Source organism: Labrus bergylta, chromosome 1, assembly GCF_963930695.1.
Source record: "Labrus bergylta chromosome 1, fLabBer1.1, whole genome shotgun sequence".
Classification (NCBI taxonomy): domain Eukaryota; kingdom Metazoa; phylum Chordata; class Actinopteri; order Labriformes; family Labridae; genus Labrus; species Labrus bergylta.
The window spans coordinates 23038849-23060923 of record NC_089195.1 but is presented as its reverse complement, the minus strand read 5'-3'; the positions used below and the strand labels follow the sequence as shown (position 1 = coordinate 23060923).

Genomic DNA, 22075 nt, shown 5'->3' with positions numbered 1-22075 from the left:
TTTTTCAACAGTACAACACATTTTACTAGACTGAGATGTTTACTCAGAGCCATGTTTTCTTCTTGTATTATAATCAGGTTTCTGATCATCTGCTTCTAAATTGACCTGGCAGCATGATTCAGATTCACACATTATTATTATTGGTTTTAAATGCATTTCACATCAGTTGTTGTCAGTGAATTGTCCCCATGGTACACTTATTGCTTTGAGACTCTATATCTAATGTGGTATTCTTTATTTTTTGGCATCCCTCTCCGGTTGTCTTTGGTCTGAGGTTGATGTGCATTTTCTAGGAGTTGTAGTGTTACCCATGAGTGATTGAGTGACATGGGTTGGTCTATTTAAGATGTTGTGCTTAGCTGCTGCTGCACTCTTCCTTTAACCCTTTCTCTACACTTTACCAAACACCATTTCAACACCGCTCCTTCTCCCATTAAGCATTTCTTAAGCAAATTGTTATCAAAAAGGCTTCAAGTGAGTTTATTAATGTCACTCCCCAGCTGCCTTAATGTGTGAACACTGTGTATGCTTGTGAAGAGTGATGGACTCTGTTAACAGTCTGTATTCACTCCATTATCCATTTCACATACGTTTTGTTAACAGAAGTACAAACTAATCAAACAAGTCATAGAAAATAACTATTAATAAATTAACAGTGCAGAAAATTCAATATCCATTCATCCATTTTATAAAGGAGGTTTCATTTAATTCCAAGATATAATCTTTGTAAAGTCTTGTAAAGTCTAATATTCAAAGCACAGGGCTCTGAACTAAATATCGTCAAGAGAATTCTTGCCACAGATATTGTAGTACTTAGTTATGTTTGGCCTCATTGTGAGTACTTCATTTTAAGTGACTACTCTCTAAGAGTTATTTATACTGTATAGCTGTTGACACGAACCAAGCATTCTGACTGCCATCCTAGAAATAGCGCCAAATAAAAAAATAAAAAAATACAGTAGTTCTTCCAATGTTAAGGACACTTTTATATTACATTATGCATACAATGTGTTTCTTGTCTGTAAACACATGGATGGAATTGATTTCCACATGTTTCAAATAATGATTGTTTTGTTGATAAAGATTTATCAATAGCGTCACTTTTCTGTAATGGGATTGATGATTCACAAAGGAAACCAGCTGTAAAAGGGTGAGGCCACTGTTCCAGTTATGGGCCTTTGAACCCTTTTTTTATTATTCAGTAACTCAAAGGAAGTAGAATTTAACTTAGTTTGAAGAGAAAGCTGACAGTAACGATGTCTATACAGGTTACTGAGTTTTTAATTACAAGTAGCCTCACTTAAAAGTGGTACAGTTTATAATATAAAGGCAGTACAGTATATAGTACAGACTATAAAGTAAAGCCAGGCTCAAACTGGTTGTTTTTAAAGGATTTAGATTTAAGTGTTACCTGTTAAGTGCTGACTACAAACAAACAAAAAATTCAAGTGCATGGATTTTTTTGGTTTCCTTGTTTAACTGTCAGCTGCCCCTTCTCTCTGCAGACTTGTCTCTCTCTCTATTGTGGTCCTGATTGGAAAGCAACAATCCCATCCATATTTTACATCTTACTGCAAATATCAAAGTATTCAAAATCGTCTTTTCAGCCCTTATGAGTTTGATAGCAGCCCAGAATGATTGAGAATAGCTTGGTTAACCCTTCAAACGTCTAGTTGAGTCAAAAATCAATACTGAATGAGGTCCATTTTTTTCCCCTCAAATTGTCATGAGGGTTTACTCAGGCGTTAATCCAAGACTCTATGATTTTGGCCTAAATCCCGAACTCTGCCCATCGTTCCAAATGATCCACCAAGATTTAAATTATTTTATATTAACTGCTTTGACAACATCCTCTAATTACATAATTTAATAGATACAACTACTAAAATGTGTAATGACAGAAATTTGTGTAAGAATGTTAAATTGACTAATGTGACAGTTTTTATACATAAAAAATGTGAAAATGAGGTGATGATCATCAAGAAAGGAAAGGGGTTTCAGCACTATTCCATTACTGTTCATTAGGGTCTTCTCGCACTGCCACAGAAAAATCTCATTAAAATGCAAAAGCATAAAGCAGACAAGCCAGGTTACCTGTGTGTGTGTGTGTGTGTGTGTGTGTGTGTGTGTGTGTGTGTGTGTGTCATCTGTTTCTTTGGTCACCCTTGTTTACTCAAATGATTTGAAGGCATTTACAGTTACCTAATCTAGACTTTTCTAAACATTTACATTCAAATGTACAGCATGCTATGTAAATTCAGATAACTTGAGGGGTATAAGACTGAAAATAATTTGTAATTTCAATAACTCTAGTCTGAAATCCTACAGTCTAAAGTATGCGTTTAGCCTCATGTTTGCAACAGCGACCCTGAATCTGAATAAGCCACAGGCAATAAATGAATACATTACCACAGCGCTCACAACTACAGCGTCTTTCCTAAAAAAAAAAAACACAACACTGTAACTTGTCTGCAGGCTCTGTCAGCTGACATTGTTTGGAGTACAGTAGATCTACACCTTCTGTGGATGCATTATGCATATTGTGCCCAGATATAGCATATCCCCTCACACATACACACAAACATCTTATGACTCAGCATCCTCGGGCCTCCTGTGGCTACAACAAGACCCACTTTTTCATCTCGATCGTTTCTTCTGAGCAGAGCGAGGCTGACTCAAATGTCACATCTGAGATATGTGACAGGGCAAATCTGTAATGAGTTTGTGACTCCTCACCTCCAAGGTTCATCCCGGCCTGGAGACACTTCCGTACGCGGCACGCCGGACAGTTTTTCCTGCGGATCTTGTCGATGATGCAGTCGTTTCTTCCGGCACACAGGTAGTTGTGCTGACCTAAAGAAAGACAAGTTACAGAGTCAGTATGATAGTTAACCATATATGTGCAGTTTGGCGTAAAACAGAACAATTTACACAAGGATGGAGCTTAGAGAAAAGGAAACTAAGCTTTTGCAATACAGAATACATTTTGTTCTCTCTTGCCAACAAGAAGAGAAGTAAATATTTGATTTAGCTGTAGAATATCTATCTCATTATCATGTAGGTCAACACAGGAAAAAAACATGAAATGTGTGACATCTACATTTCATGATCATCTCATGAACCCGATTGAAAAAGAGATTTTTCCGCTCTCACATTCTACAACACATAACTAATGGTGTATTTTACAGTATGTGGCATGGGGGTATTAATATTTGCCAGAACCAGGACACTGGCTGCAGCTCGACTATTCCTGACAGTGATGCTAACATGGCGAGAATCCCTCCTGCCTCCTGCCTAGCCCTTAGCTAAACCCAATGATCTCCCATTTCAGAGCGCTTCCTTCCGCTCCACTAATTCTTCACTGTACAGCTCCTCTCCTCCTCCTCCTCCACTCTCTCTCCGTCTTCTCTACGCTTGTGTCTCCATCCCTCCTTTTTCCCTTTTTCCACACGTCCGCCAGCCTCAGAGCGCCATACGCCCACACACAGGCGCACACGTACAGTCATTTACGCTCTCTCTCTCTCTCTCTCACACACACACACACACACAAACACAAACACACACACACACACACATACACAAATTCACACACACTCTCGCATAGCCAAGGCTGCTCCACTTGGCTATTTGAAAAAAAACAAACTGCAAATCTTGTATCTGCTTCACAAATTAATACACATGCATGAAACTTACCACACAACCCAGATGGAGTGGTATAGAGCGGTTAACTGACCCCAGTGACCTCAGCACTTGGCTTGGCTCCATAAAACTGTGCTTTCATATCTGACTGTATATATGGTTGTATGCATGTACATGTTTGCAGTTTCCTGCATCTTGTATCGTTTACTTTAGAGTTTTCTGGCTCACGCTTCAGCATGAAAAGCCTGTGCCTTGTTTACATGCCGTGTGCTTAAACATGTACATTCTGTGCATTGCCTTTGTTGCATCCTCAGTACATTATTTGTGTTTGTGTGTAGGACTGAGCAGAAGTTGTTTTCCGAGTGAGCAGGACTTGAGCGCAGTGTGTCTGTCTGGCTGCTGCCAAAAGCCAAGGAACCGAGCTGCAGGAGGAGAGGCAGCAGCTGTAGCCCCACCACTATTTCTGGCTAAATCACATGACCGTTACATAAGCCCATTTTTCTTGCTCTAAAAAACAGTAAACTGCGACACAGGAAACACAACGCAGCCGTCCCCCATCCCCAACCCCCCCTTGTTCATGCATACACACTTGAATATACACGCATACACACTCTCACTTGGATAGGCTGGACCAAATGGCAATTTTGCAAACTCTGGAGCCTTCATGTCAAATGCTTTGCTCATTCCTGTGAATCTTGTTAACAATTGTTGGAGTGAAATACACTTCATGAGACAGGCAAAGTCGCGAAATGATCGTGCGTGTGTGTGGGTTTTTTGGTGTGTTCATGAGAGATTTTTTTTTTATCCATGCACATTTTGTGCATACACTCACATGCCCTTGCACAGCATGTGTACCTCTGCATATGTGCATTTGCTTATCATCCCTTCATGTTGCAGGCTGGTGCTTGTTCACTGGTGATTATACTAAAATCCACATCTTCTGCTTTAATAGCAGACATGTACAGTTACTCCAAATCCAAGACATTTTCATTAAAAAACTAAAGATAAGTAGATATAGATTGCTCAGATGCTTTATTAAATTTGACATCATTCTCAAAACACCCATCTTTTGGTACAATGAACACTCTGTCAGCATTGTTCATTTAATGGAGTCCACTCAAGTCTACTTTTAGCAAATGATCTCACAATCTGGAAACAACCCTCATAGTAGTCTCTGTGGTCTGTCAGCTTCAGCATACAAATGTATGAGGACTTTCTTTTGAGAAGGAAACACTGTTTCCTCTTGGTCACTCACCTTAGCAAGAGCTATCTGCCCTGCAGTGCAATGCTACTGCCACCTGCACAGCTACTCTACATCTGATCTTCCAGCCAAAAAAAAATGTTAAAAATGCTGCCTTCGACCTCACAGTTTTAAATAGCCAGCAGACACACGTGGTAATACCCTCGATTGTGGAAAAAAGAAGCCACTTAGATATAGTATTTGAGCCATATCAATAATACTACTATGAGTCCACCGTAAGTGGAATTCAGATGGGCTTCAGGTTTCTTGTCTTTGGAAGCTGATACTGCAAACACAAGATGATGTATGACCAAAAAGCATTCTCAGGGGCTTTGAAAAATAGTGCAAAAAATGCAGGTCCTAAAATAGCCACTAGAGGCTCTTTCCAAAAGCGAGTAAATTCTGATAGGCCCAAACATTTAAATGCCAAACTTTACAGATAGAGTAATCTTGCTACAGGATTTGCTAAAAAAAAAAAAAAAAAATCATTTCAGTCCCACAGATTATTGTAATTTAATAATCCTCTCACAAAGCATTCAGTCAATTATGCTGTGGTGTTTAGGAAAACCTTAATTACAGAGCCGCAAAAATACCAAAAACCAAAAAACAGGCTTCCCAGAGACATAATTTTTTGTTACCACAGAACCAATGGTATGCAAATCACTGCCTTGCAATAGTTCTGCTGCTTCAGTTTTTTGGACGACACACAAACAGCTTTGCTGGATGGGGCTCTACACAATTAAGTTTTCCTGTCTGGATTGTTGTAAAGAGGGTGCAGAAGTTGCAGTAAAGATGCTTTTTTTGTTTACTTATGGTAAGACATCTATAATACTATATCACAAACTATTTTCCTGTGCATTTCCTTCAAACAGAAATGTTCCTATTACATACCTATTACCTATTGCTTTTGTACATTATGAATTTAATAATTACCGGTATTTAGGCAACAATATGGAGTCTGGAGGTGTCATTTTCAGAATCAGACAGTTCTCTTATAATACATTATACATTTATTCTAGCAGTAGGCACTTCACCGATTATTTGTCAAGACATTCACATATTAGTTGGTACAAATTAGAAACTTAGAGTCTAACATTTTTTATTTAACTTTCTTTCAAATCAAACAAATAAAAGAGGGCTAGCTGCTAACTGTCTTTCAAACTATAGGCTTACAACATCAGAGCTGTTTTAAAATCATTTCCATTCTTTTTCTGCTACTGTTTTATATGTGTGAATAGGTGTATTTTAATTTCCAATAAAAAAACAATAAAAAAAACAGTATGTAGTGAAATGATCAATAATGGCATAGGAAAATAATGCACACCAGTTTGTATTGTGTGTGTAATAAACAAATCACCAGTGAACACACACAGATAAACCCCATCAGATTGTAGCGGCTTATTTGGTTGAACACAACAGGTGTAACTCTCTGGCTGCGCTGAATCCTTTTTGCATTAATGTCAAAGAACAAAGGTATCACTGGAAGCAGGAAAAGATGGAGGTCAGATTATATCCTCTGCAGAGCAAGCAGGCCTGCAAGTCAGCCTGGGTCTGGGGAAATATGAGGGCAGGAGGAAGAAGTCTGTGCATACATGAGTGAGTTATATCATCATACATGCACAAAGCATACAACGCACCTGCTAATGTAATACAGAAAAATGCAAAAAAAAAAAAAAAAATAGGCAATCCAGAGTAAATTTTAACAGCAACTTAGTGAATAAAGTATCTGAAAAACAAAAATGCCAATAAGTTGCTGTGTGTCTGGTTTTTTTGGCTTTTTTTGGCTTTTTATGCCTTTATTGTAGAGACAGAGCAGTGGGTAGAGTTGGAAATCAGGGACAAGAGAGAGTGGGGAATTACATGTGGGAAAGGAGCCACAGGTCGGATTCGAACCTGGGTCGCCCGCATGGAGGACTAAAGCCTCTCTGTCCATGGGGTGCGCACACTAATCACTAGGCTACCTGCCCCCCAGTATGTCTGTGTTTAATACATTTTTTAATTAAATTGACAACACAAGCAGATTCAATATGCCAAATTAGCTTCTGAAAGAGTGTAAGGGATATTTATTTTTGCATGTATTTTAAAGGCTAAGAATATAAAAATGGCCTGTTTGTGTTAAAGTAACATCACCATTAGTTGCAGCTCTGATATATTGTAGCCCATGTGTTTATTTATTAAGTTGTAAATAAAACACACAGACTGTAAAATTAAATGTATCTAGGTTGCATTAGAGACCCTCCTCAGGCTGCAACCTAACTGCATTAGCAATGTAGGTCACACATATACACTACTTACAGTAAGCTGTACCGATTAAAGTTCTACCTGAAGTTGTACACCTTACGAACCCTTCTACTTATGAAGAAAAGTACACGCGCACGTTTGCATGCTAAGTGTGTCCCTGTAAACATATTTGCATGTAGTTTTAGATCAGAGAAGCTGTGTGTTTGAAGATGTGTTTGGGATCTAGGATCAGAGCAACACCGCCTGCTAAATGGCTTCACTCCAACCGTTGTTACATGAGCTGCACACACACACACATGCATGCACGGCACACACACACACACATACATACACAGACACACACAACCTGCAGCATTCGCTGTGGAAGGAGGCCTTTATTCCCTCAGCCCGGGCTGAAAAGACATGATTGGACGGCTGAACTGCCAGTCAGAGCAGAAACTCTGCAAGCTGTGTCCTTAGGTGAACTCTCCCACAGAGGCGGTACCAAAGAATAGGTTCTTAGATTGACACCAGCGCCATGGAAACCACGACCCAGTAACATTGCAGAACACAGTGAGGCCATAACAAGGCTGACGTGCACCTCTCAAAACCTCCCAGTTCAATAAGAGAACAGGAAAAACAACAAGCAAGCTAAAAGTAGGGCCTAGTATTATTACAAAGACCAGACATGCCAAGCCACTGATGACATGTGCATAATAAGGGCTGCCTTCAAGTCTTCAAATGTGCTCCACATGCAGCCGATTATTAGGTGCAGCTGGCTTATATCAACAAACTGCTCTTAAGTGGAGTGAATGCAGATGCAGGAGAGAAGCACATATGAATGTGTTCAGCTATTTCCACATTTCATTAGTGATGTAACTCATATTAACAAACTGTTGTTTTGTGTCAGAAGGCATTTTTCCCATACAGTTTGGCATTGTTTATACTGAAGAATTCCTTCATTTCAATAGAGCCTGAAAACTGGCTGCGAAGTTTTCATGAGAAAGTTGCATCAACAGTAGCAAAACAGCTGCAAAACTAGTTCGCTTCATCAAAGTTCAAACTCCTTTCTAAATAGTGCGAGTGAAAAATAAACTTGAAGACTTCTTGGGATTTGAATGGATGATTATTTTATGAAATAAGCGTGTGAACGCTTAAAGAATGAATTGAGGCCGGCATGTTGAAGCTCACAGCCAAGCGCACACCGTGCATAATGAAGTACTTCTATACGCTTCCAGGGACCATGGTTATACACTTCATCATGTACAGTTGCCGCTGCCTTCTGGTGGATAAGACAGAAATTAAGCTGAGTGAATATATGTCCTCTTGAGGTGGACTGTAAGAGGCCCTTGTGGCCACTGGATATTCCAAACAGATGGTCCAAATGTAAACCCAAAACACAGACTTCAAAGAATAACTTGGCCAAGCCGCAGTGATGAAAGAAAAAAAAGCTACCAAACAACACCTTGTGTGACTCGTATAAAGGGGAAAGACGACCCTCCACAGTGTAAAATGATTTGTTGATGACTCCAGAATGCTAACTAGCTCTGTATTAAAGGGCTGAGAGTCAGTTAGTCGTCTAATGAGCTACAGACGACCAAAAAAAGTTATGTCCCCCAGAGGCAAGCCGTGCCAAAAGAAATTAAGCACAGGCTGGATTATTCCCCTCACACTGATGCCCACTCTCTGCAGTCTTCTTTTTATATCTTACACGCCTAGCCTAAGCTTTTAACTCTGAGAGGAAAGAGGAGGAGAAGGAGGAGGAAATACTGGGATTGGGGAGGAGTGAAACGTCTCCTCACGTCCTAGCTTACACCTCTCTGGCGCTGGCTGCTGACACATCGCTTTCCACCCTTCTCCCTGATTCTTCCTCTCTCTCAGCTCCTCCTCTCTTTATCTCTCTGTCTGCGTCTGACTTTTTCTTTGTCCTTCCTCTCCCCACCTCTCCCCCCCCCCCGCCCCCCGCCCTGGATGTATCTGTTTCACTGTCCTCTATCGCTCTTCACTTTGCAAAATTCTTCTCTCCGTTTTTTCATCCTTTGCCTACCTCTACCTTATTACTCTCTCTTTCTCGTTCCACCTCAGCAGCAGCTGTGGAGGGGTCAAGTAAGGTAACAGCTATCTTTGCACTTCACAAGGGCGTACGCACAACCTTGATGACATCACAGGCCTGTGTGGGCGGCCCTTATTACGCTAAGCGAGTTTGCACAGTTGCAGCCGTTCTGCGGGGCAGAATAAAGGGGAAATCAGAAGCTGAGAGAGGCTTGTGAAGAGATTGCTGCATTCAATTTAAAGGGAATCACACAATCAATGAGTCGCTTTCAGAATAATTATGTTCAACACGAGAGACAAATAGGGGTTAAGGAGTTTAATCAAAGAGCCCATCTAGATCTGAACTCTTCAAAGCCTAACCTGACCAGCCCACTCACACAAAGTCAGATTATAAGGATCTGCTAAAGGCTCTCTGTGGGCCTAGCTTGAAGCAAGAACAAGCCATGCCTGATTCGATAACCCCAGACACATAATCTGGTTTCAGGTCTCCGTAATGACGCTGCCTAAATATCATCAAATTAAGGCATGATTTGATTGGGAACGAGCGCAATTCCTCCAATGGTCAGGAAAACACCTAGAGGGCCTGATGGCTGGCAGTTAGACGTGTTTGCTTTCCCCCCCCCCCTGCTCCTCGATCTGTGAGCGGCTGTTTTGCATTCAGACACTCATCTTAATGAGTTAGGCCAACGCCTCAGGCAACAGGCACAAAATGAAAAGGACATTATGGCTGCTGCTGATTTTCCCCTAGCTAAATATAACATAAAGGGCCTGCTGCAGGAGAATTACCCACTCAGTGTTTTCATTTCATTCAATGTGCCACTCAAGTCTATAAATATAATATACCAAATGTTTTGAGTCATTTAAATCTTTTTTACATAATATTGTGCAAAGTCCACAGAGATTCAACACAGGTTTGTTTGTTAAAACAGTTAAGTGCAAATAAACTAAGATATTAGTTAATCATTCTTAGAAGAAATACAGCTTTATATGGAGTGAACAAAATACTTTGCACCATGTTTCTGACCTTTGAGATCTACAACGTCTAAAAAGTTCTAACAGGAAATAAGTGATAATCTGGAAATGTGTGAAGAAGGACTGACGGCAAAGATTTTCTCACTTCTCGGTGTGAAAGATGTAAGCACCACAAATTGAAATTTTCTTGAGGTAACTTCATCCCGACTAACTATTGTCAGTATATTGAACAAAACATCTGCCAATAATTTTGCAAGCCAAGACTGTCACTGATATTGTTTGAAAATAACATAATATTCACTGCAACAATTTTTGGCTCACTGACTGTGATTGAAATACACTGAATAACAGAATAAATCTGGCACAGCAGCTTATTCCTCTTACAGTTACCCAAATATTAGCTTTAGACTTAAGAGTTTAAACCACTTATGTCACTCTTCTCAAAGCAATAACAGTAAGACATGGATTTTCCTTCTTCTTTTTTTTTTTTTTTTAAATCCCTAAGCGTGAGAAAAGTACAATAGCCATTAGCGCTCGGCAGACTTCAACCAAAAACATCCTAACCTCTTAGTTTGCATTTTTAAACAGCTTGCAAATAAAACTCAACCACTTTAAGTGACACATTCACCACATAGAGAAATGTGTTTGAAATATAGAAAATACAAACAGATGCAGACTGACTGTATTTTCAAAAGAATATAAATTCACTTTGAGCAATTAAATCAATTCACTTCAATCCAAAGGGGTAAGTTCTATCATTTTGGGGCAAACAGAAACCTTTTAGATGTTCTTGTTGTTGAGCACTAGCTGCTGTAGTCCTTCCCCCCCAGTGTTGTCTTTATTGAATATGAGTTACTGCGGTACCTTCCACTGCTCTTTTGAAGAAGACTTTGCAGCTCCCACACGTCACCACACCGTAGTGGCACCCTGACGCCTCGTCTCCACAGACCAGACACACTTTGGCCGTTGAGGAAGGTTGCCTCAGCGGCGAGCTGAAAGACACAAACACACGTTTTCAGACAGGTGATATCAATCAACATGAATTATTAAAAGAGCTAACATCAAAATAAAAACCAAGACTATCTCCTTCCTGGTGCAAACTGTGAACCATTCTGGATTTTTACAACCAGCAGTACAGTAGCAAAGCAATGAAGCTGGCCATAAATATGTCTGCCAGCCAAGAGCAGGGGGGCTTTGCACTTTGCGATGATTTATAGCATCACATGGCTTACAGAGATGACAGTGACAGATTTATAGAGGAGATTATTCAAATTCAATAAGCGGAGAGACACAGAGCAGGATGTCAAATTTAAGTTGGATCCAAAACACTTGTCCCCCTTTCTGGCATAAAAAGGGAGGCACAGGAAAAGAATTGAATTTAATCCCTAATCGAGCCAAAAGTTTGTTGTGTGATAGTGTAAACTGTGATCCCAGTCAAATGTCAAAGTTGAGGATTAATATTTGCTTGAATATCTGTACTTTAAGTAGCATGCCATGTTGTTGTCATTTACCCTGCAGCCACAGCTAACAGGAAAAACAACTGATTCTAATTGAATTGATGACAGTCTGGTGCAGCTCTACCTGGGCATCGTTTACTTTGGCATCACACACTGCTCTCACTACTGACTGATGCACTATAATTACATGACCATTAAAGCTCAGGATGTGCAACCTGATCTCACTGATGCATAGCTAAATGTGTCAATAAGTTAACAGTTACACTCAGCGCCAAATGTAGTGAATTATAGCCGTCAAGCAGTTAATCTGCCATCAGGTGCAAAATAGGCAGCTAAAAGCAGGTTGCACCTGAGGCTGAACAATGTCCCCTTCAAGTTGTTTAAAGGTGAATTCATTGTATTTGAATCATTGCTTTTCTTCTTAGGCTTAAGTAAACGTTCTTTTGCTTTGTTTGTCCTGTTTGTACTGGGCCTACTGTATTTAAACAGGCCTACTGCCTTAGATGTCGGGGTTGTGGTTTGCTGATTAAATTCCTACTTAAAAGTCACTTACCATGGCAGATTAATAAAGTCAAAAATTGGGTTAATTTTGTCCCAAAAGATCGACAAGGCAACGTGAGTGTCAGTGTATCAGTTTGACAGATACATTTGTGCACCAATGTTATCAGACTATATAGAGCACCTTTATAATGTGCACAAAGGGAATTCCAGAAATTCTAAAGACATAACTGACACAATTTAGAAACACTGTCACCCCTACATAGTTTGGGTATTTTTTAACTCAGTCACAATGGTTTATTACCAAATTTAAATGTTCCCGATCAAAAAATGTTTCTCACCTCTGCAAGAAGGTTTTTCAAAATTGAATATAATGGAGCTCTGGTTAGTATCTGTAGTATGCATATTTTATGCCAACCTATAAATTCAGCTGTTTAAGTCTTAATGCATTGGATATAAATGCTTAATCTGTTTCTAAAACTAAGCTCTGATAAATGCAGATGATGCAGATTAGTGATGGATGGGGGGTGACAGGTGGATTTGAGAACAGAACAGGCGGGCTGATAGCCTTTTAAGAATCATAGAAATTATTAAAAATATAACATCTTCCAACTATACTAAAACATTATTTCAGTTATTAATTTAGCAGAAATATGAGGCATTTTCTGTCTCCAAACTCTTAAATATAAGATTTGGCTACTATATCTCAGTCATTAATCATAAAAAAAAATTTGACATCTGAAAAGTGTTTTTTTTTTGTCTTCATTTTTGGATATATTTTTAAATGTTTTTTTTTGCTCATAAGACAAAATCCTTTTTTGAGGAAAAAAAAATCTGCATATTATTTGATAATACGGTTTGTTCACAGCCCTGAATGGAATGGTTTTGTTGTTGCTCTTAGGATATACAGTTTAATTTATTTTATACATAACAGGAACACACACACAAATACACACAAAATCAACCCAAATATGTAGATGGGTACAAAGACAGAACACTTTGTATCAAAACATTGAAAGTGGCCTCAGCTTCCCCTTCTTTTCTGTGCTAATTACCTCCCTCCCATCTCAATCAATAACATGCAAGGTGATTGTCTGGTTAACATTCTCCTTACATCCTTCATCAAACCAGCTGCCAGGCTCTCTTTCTCTCCTCTTCCGTCCCTCTCCCTCTCTCTCTCATGCACACACATTTCCTCCAGGGGGACTTGCTGGAAAGGGGTACAGCAACAGCACACTCAGATACAATCAGGACCACTGATCTAATTCCCTCTTGTCCATCTACACACACATTCAATTTGTTAGGACGCTTAGAGGAGTCTCTGGTGAGGTGTTTGTCTGACTGGATCTTTCTGGCGTCGGGCCGTGGTTTCAGCTAATGCGAGTGTGTGTATATGTGTGCAAATCTAATCCATGTCAAGGTTTGTTTTCCAGCAGGTTATCCACCGACTATTCCACAACATCTTCTTTTTCACACCATGACTAAACAATATACAGTGTATATATATATATATATATATATTTAAAGTATATAGCACTAAATCATGACAAAAGTTATCCAAAGACTGCAGAAACAGTAGGATAGACCATATTATTCATTATTTCAAGAGACCTAATGTTATTTTTCAACTGAGCAAGCATTTGGAAACAGTGGCAAAGAAGAACTTTATCTGAACAGGCAGAACCTCGAGTTGAACCAGACTCATTGATAAACAGCCATCTGCCAGAACAGGATTGGCCGAGCAAGTGGGAAAAGGGAGAGATAGAAAGAGAGAGATTTACAGAGACAGACAGAGAGACAGAGAAACATGGAGACAGATAGACTGGGAGACAGATGTACAGGGAGGAGGTCAGACAGTCAGAGAGACAGACAGACAGGAAGACAAATAGACAGGCAGACTGACACAAAGCTAGACATACAGACACAGTGAACACACTGGGAGACAGGAACGCACGCACGCACGCACGCACGCACGCACGCACGCACGCACGCACGCACGCACGCACACACACACACAGGGAGTCTGACTTGGAGAAAGACAGACACACAGACTGGATGACAAGAAGTCAAACAGGGAGGAAGACAGAATGAAAAGGAGACACAAAGACAGACAGACAGACAGGGAGGACCACAGGCTAACAGGGACACAGATGAGATTACATGAGATGTACACCGCAACAAAATTAACAACAGATTAACAGACTAATGGTATCAATACCAACACAAATAATTGTGTTGTTAATGTTACGAACTTTAACAATACCAACTATGGCAATGATAATCAAAGCTGATATAAGAAATTGTTGTAGTGTGAACAAGAAGACAATCCACACCAAAAAAGACAAACTGTCTGGCCAAAAGCACACCAGCAGCACATGAGAAGTCCCTCTAAAGTACGATTTTAACATCTACTCAGCGCTCAACCCTTTCAATATCACCCCACATTAAAACCTTGTCGCTGCCTGCCAGCCTGCCATGCCCGCCCGCTCGTCCACCAACAAGGTGACTTCCCCTCCCTCAGAGAACTATATAGGTCATTCTCTCTCTCTCTCTCTCTCTCTCTCTCTCTGCTTATGAAACCAGAGCAGACAGGCCAGGCTGCAGTGACTGTGCATCCAACTCTGCCAGTAGCCCCGAAACTAAACACATGAGCCACCAGACATTCCCAACATGAGTCTGTTTCTGCAGAGAAGCTAACCCTGTGTTTGTCAGCTTTCAGTACGTGCAGAGATCATTACTGACATAAGTACGCATGAGATGAGAGAATAAAGGGATGACCTGCACCAAAGGTCTTCAAGATTGGTGCGTTGTGGTCAAATGGTGAGCGTCCTTCTAACCACCAGGCCATGCGGACTAGCCAAATAAATCTCCTTCTTGTTTAGCTTGTCAAGTTCTGAGTTACAAGTTCTGTCTGTTACAACAAAAGCTATAATTATTTTTTACCACTGGAAGTCATAAACGTGTAAAGACTGGCAGTTCAAGCAGAACTTTTTTTTTTAACCCTTCATCTAAAGTTGTAAAGCTAAAGTGCAGAAGAAGCAGATTTCCAACGAGAATGTTAGCGTTTTCAGTTTTTGGAAATCCTGCAAACAATCTGACACAGGCATTTTTTCGATTCAACATTTTAGATTTTGTGTTGAAAAAAATTCTAAATGCCTGAAACAATACCTCCAAAAATGTGTGCAGGTTAGTTCTGTGTTCTGGGCTTGTAACTTTCTTTTCATTGACCCCATGTGTTCTCTATTTCTGGGTACAGTCTCGGACTTACTCAATGGGACTGTGCATGGATCAAAGGTCTTGTTCTTTGCTCTAGTTGTTGCTTTCTTTCTCTTCCTATGAAACCCCAGGACAGCACTTTCATTATTTTCAGTGTCCTTTCTTCTTTAAAGATAACACACAAAGCTAACTACTGATTTAGTTGCTGTTTATTTCCCATGCGGATACAGATGAGTCAAGTACACAACATCTGTTTCTTCCCACCGCATAGAAATTAGTTTCTTTTGCTGCTCAGGAAAATTATTTAAAAAAAATCACACAAAAAAAGAGCAATCCAAGAATACATCCAGAAGAAGCGATCTGTGCCCACCAAAATGTGAGGAAGCTAGACCGCAGGACAGATGTTTGGGCTCAAACTAGCCTGACGCTTTTCTACTATTAATTTCGGCTGTCATACTGGGAGCATTCTCCAAACGATTCAAATATCTCGGCCCTCAGCTGTGGAGGGAATGTTAAATCAGCGAGAGCAAAGCCCAGAGAAGACGGGCTAAAGGTTTATCAGAATCTGGGAAGAGTTAAGTTTGTTTGTTTCACACACAATTACAACACATGTAATGAGAACACTCTACTGCATGGTGTCGCCTTATGGCAACTAATTGCCAATTACTTTATCTCAATTTTACTGAAGGCAGTCAAATTAAATCCATGTTTTACTGTTTAGTTGTGAAAAGGAGGGTTACTTTCAAAGACAAAAAATCTCTGACATCAGATGACCAGGAAATCTTGTTTGCGCCTCCTTTTCCCATGGACTTGTGACACCCAACAGTTCATGCTCTGGGGTGTCCTAACACGGCTTAATTCTTCTATTATTTGGGGAAAAAAAACATTTTTTTTTAAACAATCTTGGGCTGGATAACTTTTAAGTTTTCATCAATTAAACCACTTTAGATGTTTTTTGTGAAATGGTAACACATGGCAACTATATGCAAATATGGAAGCGTTCTTTATGCATTGTTGACTAGTTGTGTTAGTCATAGTTGACTAACATATCACGAGACAAGGCCTGTTTGTTTATGGCTTAAATCATCACCACGATTGTTTTTGATTAATATTGAGATCACAATTATTTCACACTATTACTCCTAGATTTTACAACCTCTGCATCACATGCATTTATCAAACTAAAACTCTCTAAACACTTTAACATTCTGAACACTTTTACAAGCAATGAATTAAAATAGATATAGGTGGGAAAATATAAATACATATAAATGATTTAAAAAATATATACAATAATAATATAAAAAATAATAAACATTTTTGGGGGATAGTGGTGATGTAGTCTTGTGGCCAAAATATAACAACAAACACATTAAAACATTAACACATGACAGAGCCTTTGGGCAAAATGAGCAAAACAAGGCATGCAGCACAGTTATCTTTTGATTTCCATTATCTTGTTTTCATGATCATGGGAAGCCAAAAGCGTTATTGAAATTACAAATTGATTAATTGCCCAGCCATATACTGGGCGACTTTGAGGTTATCTTTACAATTAAGAGTTTTATTTAAAAGTAATAATAAACATCATTTTTATTTATATTTTGTAATCTCAGGCATTTTAAACTGTAACATCTGGATTATAAAGTACACCACTGTGATCATTGTTTTAACAGAAGGAATTTGATATCCCAAACTCTATGTTGGTCCACTTATGTTTACATTACGCGTCCATACACTCAAAAAAAAAAATTCTAGTCAGTAAAGCCATAAAAGTCTTAACACAAGAAGAGATGAGACTTTCAACACTTATTTTTTTCCCAAAATGTTCTATAGATCGTTTACCGGTTGTGGGTACAGTGTGATAAATATATTAATACAGTCTAGATAACACAGTAAAAGCCATCGCAGGCAGCATTTAGTACCTTTTTTTAAATAGCCAGTTTACGTATGCTATTTTCATCCATAGGTCAAGCCAGCTACTTCTTAAGGAGAGGAACAGAGAAAAGGGCAGAGAGTTTGGCTCTCCCACCAGTAATGTAAAATGGTTTTAAAATTATGTTTTTTTAAATATTTACTAAATTAAATGAATGCTATTTCATAAAAAATATTATATGTAATTAAACAAGAACTAACTGTGTTTTTGTTTATCAATGTTATATCCCTGTGTCTTTCACTATCGTATTATGATGCTCCTATAACCATACATTCATTTAACTGTGTAAAGAGTTTTTATATAAATAATATTTTCTGTTGCAACAGATTTGGGTGTCTGTTGCTTTACCGACTCATTTTTCTGCAGCTGTAATTGTGCACTTAATATTCACAGCAGTCATTTAAAGCAGCCAACTGTTTCTTTTCTTTCTGTTTCGTTTTTTTTACATTTATTTTGTGACTTTATTCTAGGGTCTCCATTAACCATAAACAGGTCAACATGGGTCACAAGAAAAGGCCAGAGGTCCTCTGAGCATAGCATAACTAGAACAATTAGTTGCCGTGGAAACGGAGCATGAAGTCGAAGGGAACAGACAAATTAGAGATGTCGAGGAAGTCAAGGGGTGCTGTAGTTATTCTGAGGTTATCAAGATAACATCATTACGGCTTGGCTGAATAATGGGCTGAGAGATGGCTGTGTGATGGAGGACAGCAGTGGGCACACCACGTGGTCCGATTGAACCCAGTGGCCCACCGAAGTACATTAGCATGACCGAGTCCGTGTCTGTAAACAGGCAGCTGAACCACAGGGAGACTTCTGTTGTATGGAAAAACAATGGCCATGTCATGCATGTTACGCTGTCTGCAACAAACACACGCACACACACACGCTTATTGTACTGTATTTACAGAGCAAGCCGCCCACTGTAGAGGCAAATACGTGTTTGTTTGTGTGTGTGTGTGTGTGTGTGTGTGTGTGTGTGTGTGTGTGTGTGTGTGTGTGTGAGAGAGAGTGTGTTTGAGAGTAGACACAGTGACTCGCTCTTTCTAGAGGCTGTTAACACACGCATAGTTCAGACAAGTACCACAGCCTTCCTTAACCTGCACCTCATGAAAGAGAAGCATCCTTAACCCTGAAAAAAAAAAAAAAAGAAACCCAGCGTCCCCAGTACAGTACTTTACTCTATGCTCTGCCCTAAAATATTTATGTAACAAACACCTTAGCATGCTGAAAAACCTTAAGCTAGACCAGCTCAAAGAATATTTATGTAACACACACACAACTTGGCCTGTTGGAGAGGTAAAGGTAGATTAGTTTAAACAAGCGGAGGGAGATGTAGAGGAAGAGAAAGAGGACAAAAAATGGCTTACATAACCATGAGCAGACAGTATAAACATTAGGATGACACCCACTCACCGCCTCTCAAAGAGGAGAGAGGTCTTATGGGTAGTGTGAGAGAGCCACTGGGGATTTATTTTTCCTGGTGAAGGTGACCCTGGCATTGGGAAGAGTACCTGAGCATACAGAAATATGAGATTTCCTCTTTGGCAGGCTTCTGTTACACTTGTGTTAAGGTTAAAATATAATCTACTCCGACTGGCTGCTTCTTAAGATACGAAAACAAATTCAACCTCAAAATGTTTTTCATGAGAGTTTCGTGCAACCATAAAATGCAATGGAGTGGATAAAGTTCATTACAAGTATGGGACATTTTAAGAGGTGGCTTTTGCTCAGTGGTAGAGTTGGTCCACTCTCAACCAGAAGGTAGAGGGGGTTCGATCCCCTAGCTGCCCACTTCAGCAGTTACATATTGAAGTGAGCTAAATTGCCCCCACTGCTGTGACAGTGGCATGTGAGTGTGTTTGAATGGGATTAGTTAATAATGATGTGCACTTACACACATAGCACATACTGTACATTGCAGCCTCTGCCATCAGTGTGTGACTGTGGTGTGAAAATATTTAGAAGATTAGAAAAGCACTATACAAGCTCAAGTCCAAATACCAGGTCTTGTGCAAATTAATCATAATGAGAAATCATCCAATACTGATGTGCAATAATATATGGAACTTACAATGTTCAAAACATGTTCAACTTTTGTGTGCACTGTGTGTATGTATAACAAACCAAACATACGCAATAATTATTTACATCCATAACTGTTTTGATTACTTGTATGAATCGTTTCGTGTGCCCTTTTCCTCTTTTTTTTGCCATTTCTTTTCACATTGCTGCTGCTAAACTAAGGGTTATCTTATATTATTCAGATTTGAAGGAGGAGTCATTTCTCTCTTTTAAATTTGCAGGATATTTCAGTTCAAATACAATAGATAAAAAACAGGACAAATGAGGCCAACTCGCCATCAAATAAAATAAAGTTGACTCCAAATATGGCACATTTGCTTTCTGATAGAATCTGGTATCCCAGCTGCGATTGCATTCCTTGTTTTAAATTCCAATCTGTTGTGTTGTCTCCCCTCCAAGGCTTATGCCTGCAAACTCTTAGTGACCTTCCCCATAACAGCGAATTATGTTTATCTTTCTGCTATAAATCCACTGTTTTGAGTGTAAACAAAGAAATGAGACAAGACACAGACGTGCATGCACACACACACACACACACACACACACACACACACACACACACACACACGCACACACACACACACTTAGAGTTTTCTTTGTGGTTTTAAAAGAGGCTCGGTTTTATTGGCAGAAACAGATAACAGTATCATTCTGATCTACACTCTGGATCCAGATTTTTCCTCGACACGTCTGGAGCCGTAGCTGCCTTTTACTCAGTAATACATAAATCAACTCTTTGCAGCCCCAGCTTCATGAAAGAAAAAACATGGTTACGGACAGAAGTTTTAGGACAGCATGAGTGTTTCACAGCTCATTTTTAACCCATCTCACTCACTGTCACACATAATGAATGAAATGATTCACCTGAGATATTGTGGCTAAGTGGTAAAGCACGCAAGCATGAGTCTCAGGGAGCGGTGGCAGGGTGTTATTATCTGGTAAGGAGAATTATCATGGCTGGAAACTCCCGTAATTCATGCCTGTCAAGTTCAGCGAGGGCCTGAACACATCCATACAGTATAAAATTAGGCTCAGGATGCCAGTGCTTGCCCATAGCCTCAGTCATAGTTTCTATGTAGCACGACAAACTTAAATGCTGATGTGCTGTTAATGAACACATGGGCCAACCTTGAAAAATGAAAATACTTACAGAACTTAACACATCAACTCCGAAACTTTTGTGCAGCCTTATTTAAATTCTGCTGCTTTAACCCTCTAATAAGAAAAATAATCAGTTCCTATACAATATATGGGGTCAACACGCCCACTTGTTCATCTCTGACCCGATGCAGTACATTCAGACAACATCTTAACACAAAGCATGAACCAGGCCAAAGATCTCCAATATGGCAAGGAACTCAATTTATATGGATCTTGCATCTGGGCTTTGGATATAATGTATGTGTACAAGGCTTTCTGGGTGTCGATCAAAAACTTCAGTAAAGTTAAATCTAAAACTTTCTCCCCTAAGAAAGACTGTTTCATTGCTAGAAGTGGACTATGCCTAATTCATTCAGATGAAAAGAACGTCATCATTCATTAGGAGGCAGCCTTGACTAACTTCCTGTAAAGTCCTGCGTCACTGTTTGGATGTGTTAAACTTTGACAAACATGAAGTTGGGTTTGCATGTGTTACTCATGTTGATCTATTAATAATCCATACTGGACACTCCCTAGATTCCAAGAATCTTTGCCACAAAAGAAACAAAAAGAGAAGATACAGCTGGAGACACAGTTCAGCACACAAGCTGAGAAAATCCTTGTCGTTCATCAGGTTGATTTTTTTCGGGCATGGGAATATTAGGGACAATGCAAACAAGAGGCTGGTGATAAACACGATGTTGAACACATGGCGGAACATGAAACACCAAAATTGACTTCGCTCCTTAACCTAAACCTTTGTGATAACAACACAAATAAGCACGATAGTTGCCTTAAACCTAACTAAATACACACAAAGAAGCTAGTTTTTACCACCTTTGAGAAAGTTGGCTCAAAAATGTACTCTGATCCAGCTTTTTGCCATGAATATAAACACAAATGGACCACTTCAAAGCGTAGCTGCTAAAACTGGTTTTGTTATAGAGCTTAATCCTTTTGATTTCAGTGGCATGGATGAACTCTAGACCCCTCCCGCCCCTGGTGTTCATATTTCAGCTCTATTCACTGCTTATTCTGCTTTCCTCTCCCATCTCTGCACATTTCCTGCACAGCCCCTTACAAATGCATCTAATAGGCGGGTTCAGGTCTGTTGCCTGTCCAACAGGTGACCTTCACACTCAGCTTATAGGCCCAGGGACAAATAAGAAAAACAAATCCCTGGAGAGGGAGATTATCTTTAAGGGATCAGCCTTGACCTGAGCCACCTCCACGCCTCATACTCCTTACCTCTGTTCTCCCCTTTCTAGACACAGCCAGCTCCTGTATAGCTCACCTTATAGCACTTATAAGAAGTATCCAGTCAATAGGATTAGGGTACACTATGAGCTAAACATTGGCATTTTCAAGTCTGAAACCTTAAAAACCCAATGAACCCAGCTGGTGATTCCAGAGAAATGAAATGTGCCAGCTAATATCTTATTCAAAAGGCGACCTTTTCCATTCCGGAGTGATTCAAAAAGGCCTCAATCTGAATGTAGGTTAATGTACACTGGCGCTGACACATGTTGCCAGCAACCCTACGCATTAGCTGTCACATGTGATCATCCTCAAACACCCACCAGTCATTTACAATTCAGCTGGGAAGAACCGGGAGAAGAG

At 39.7% G+C, this 22075-nt stretch overlaps 1 protein-coding gene across 1 annotated transcript in view; it reads right to left on the bottom strand.

Annotated features, from left to right (window-relative positions):
- nr3c2 (nuclear receptor subfamily 3, group C, member 2) overlaps nt 1-22075 on the bottom strand; it is a 79476-nt gene that overhangs the window by 22010 nt on the left and 35391 nt on the right. Inside the window, exons 3-4 of the mRNA XM_020628842.3 lie at nt 10988-11115; nt 2737-2853 (exon numbers count right to left, since the gene is read on the bottom strand). Of these exons, the coding sequence (XP_020484498.2) occupies nt 2737-2853; nt 10988-11115 (245 nt within the window). The remainder of the gene's footprint in view (nt 1-2736; nt 2854-10987; nt 11116-22075) is intronic.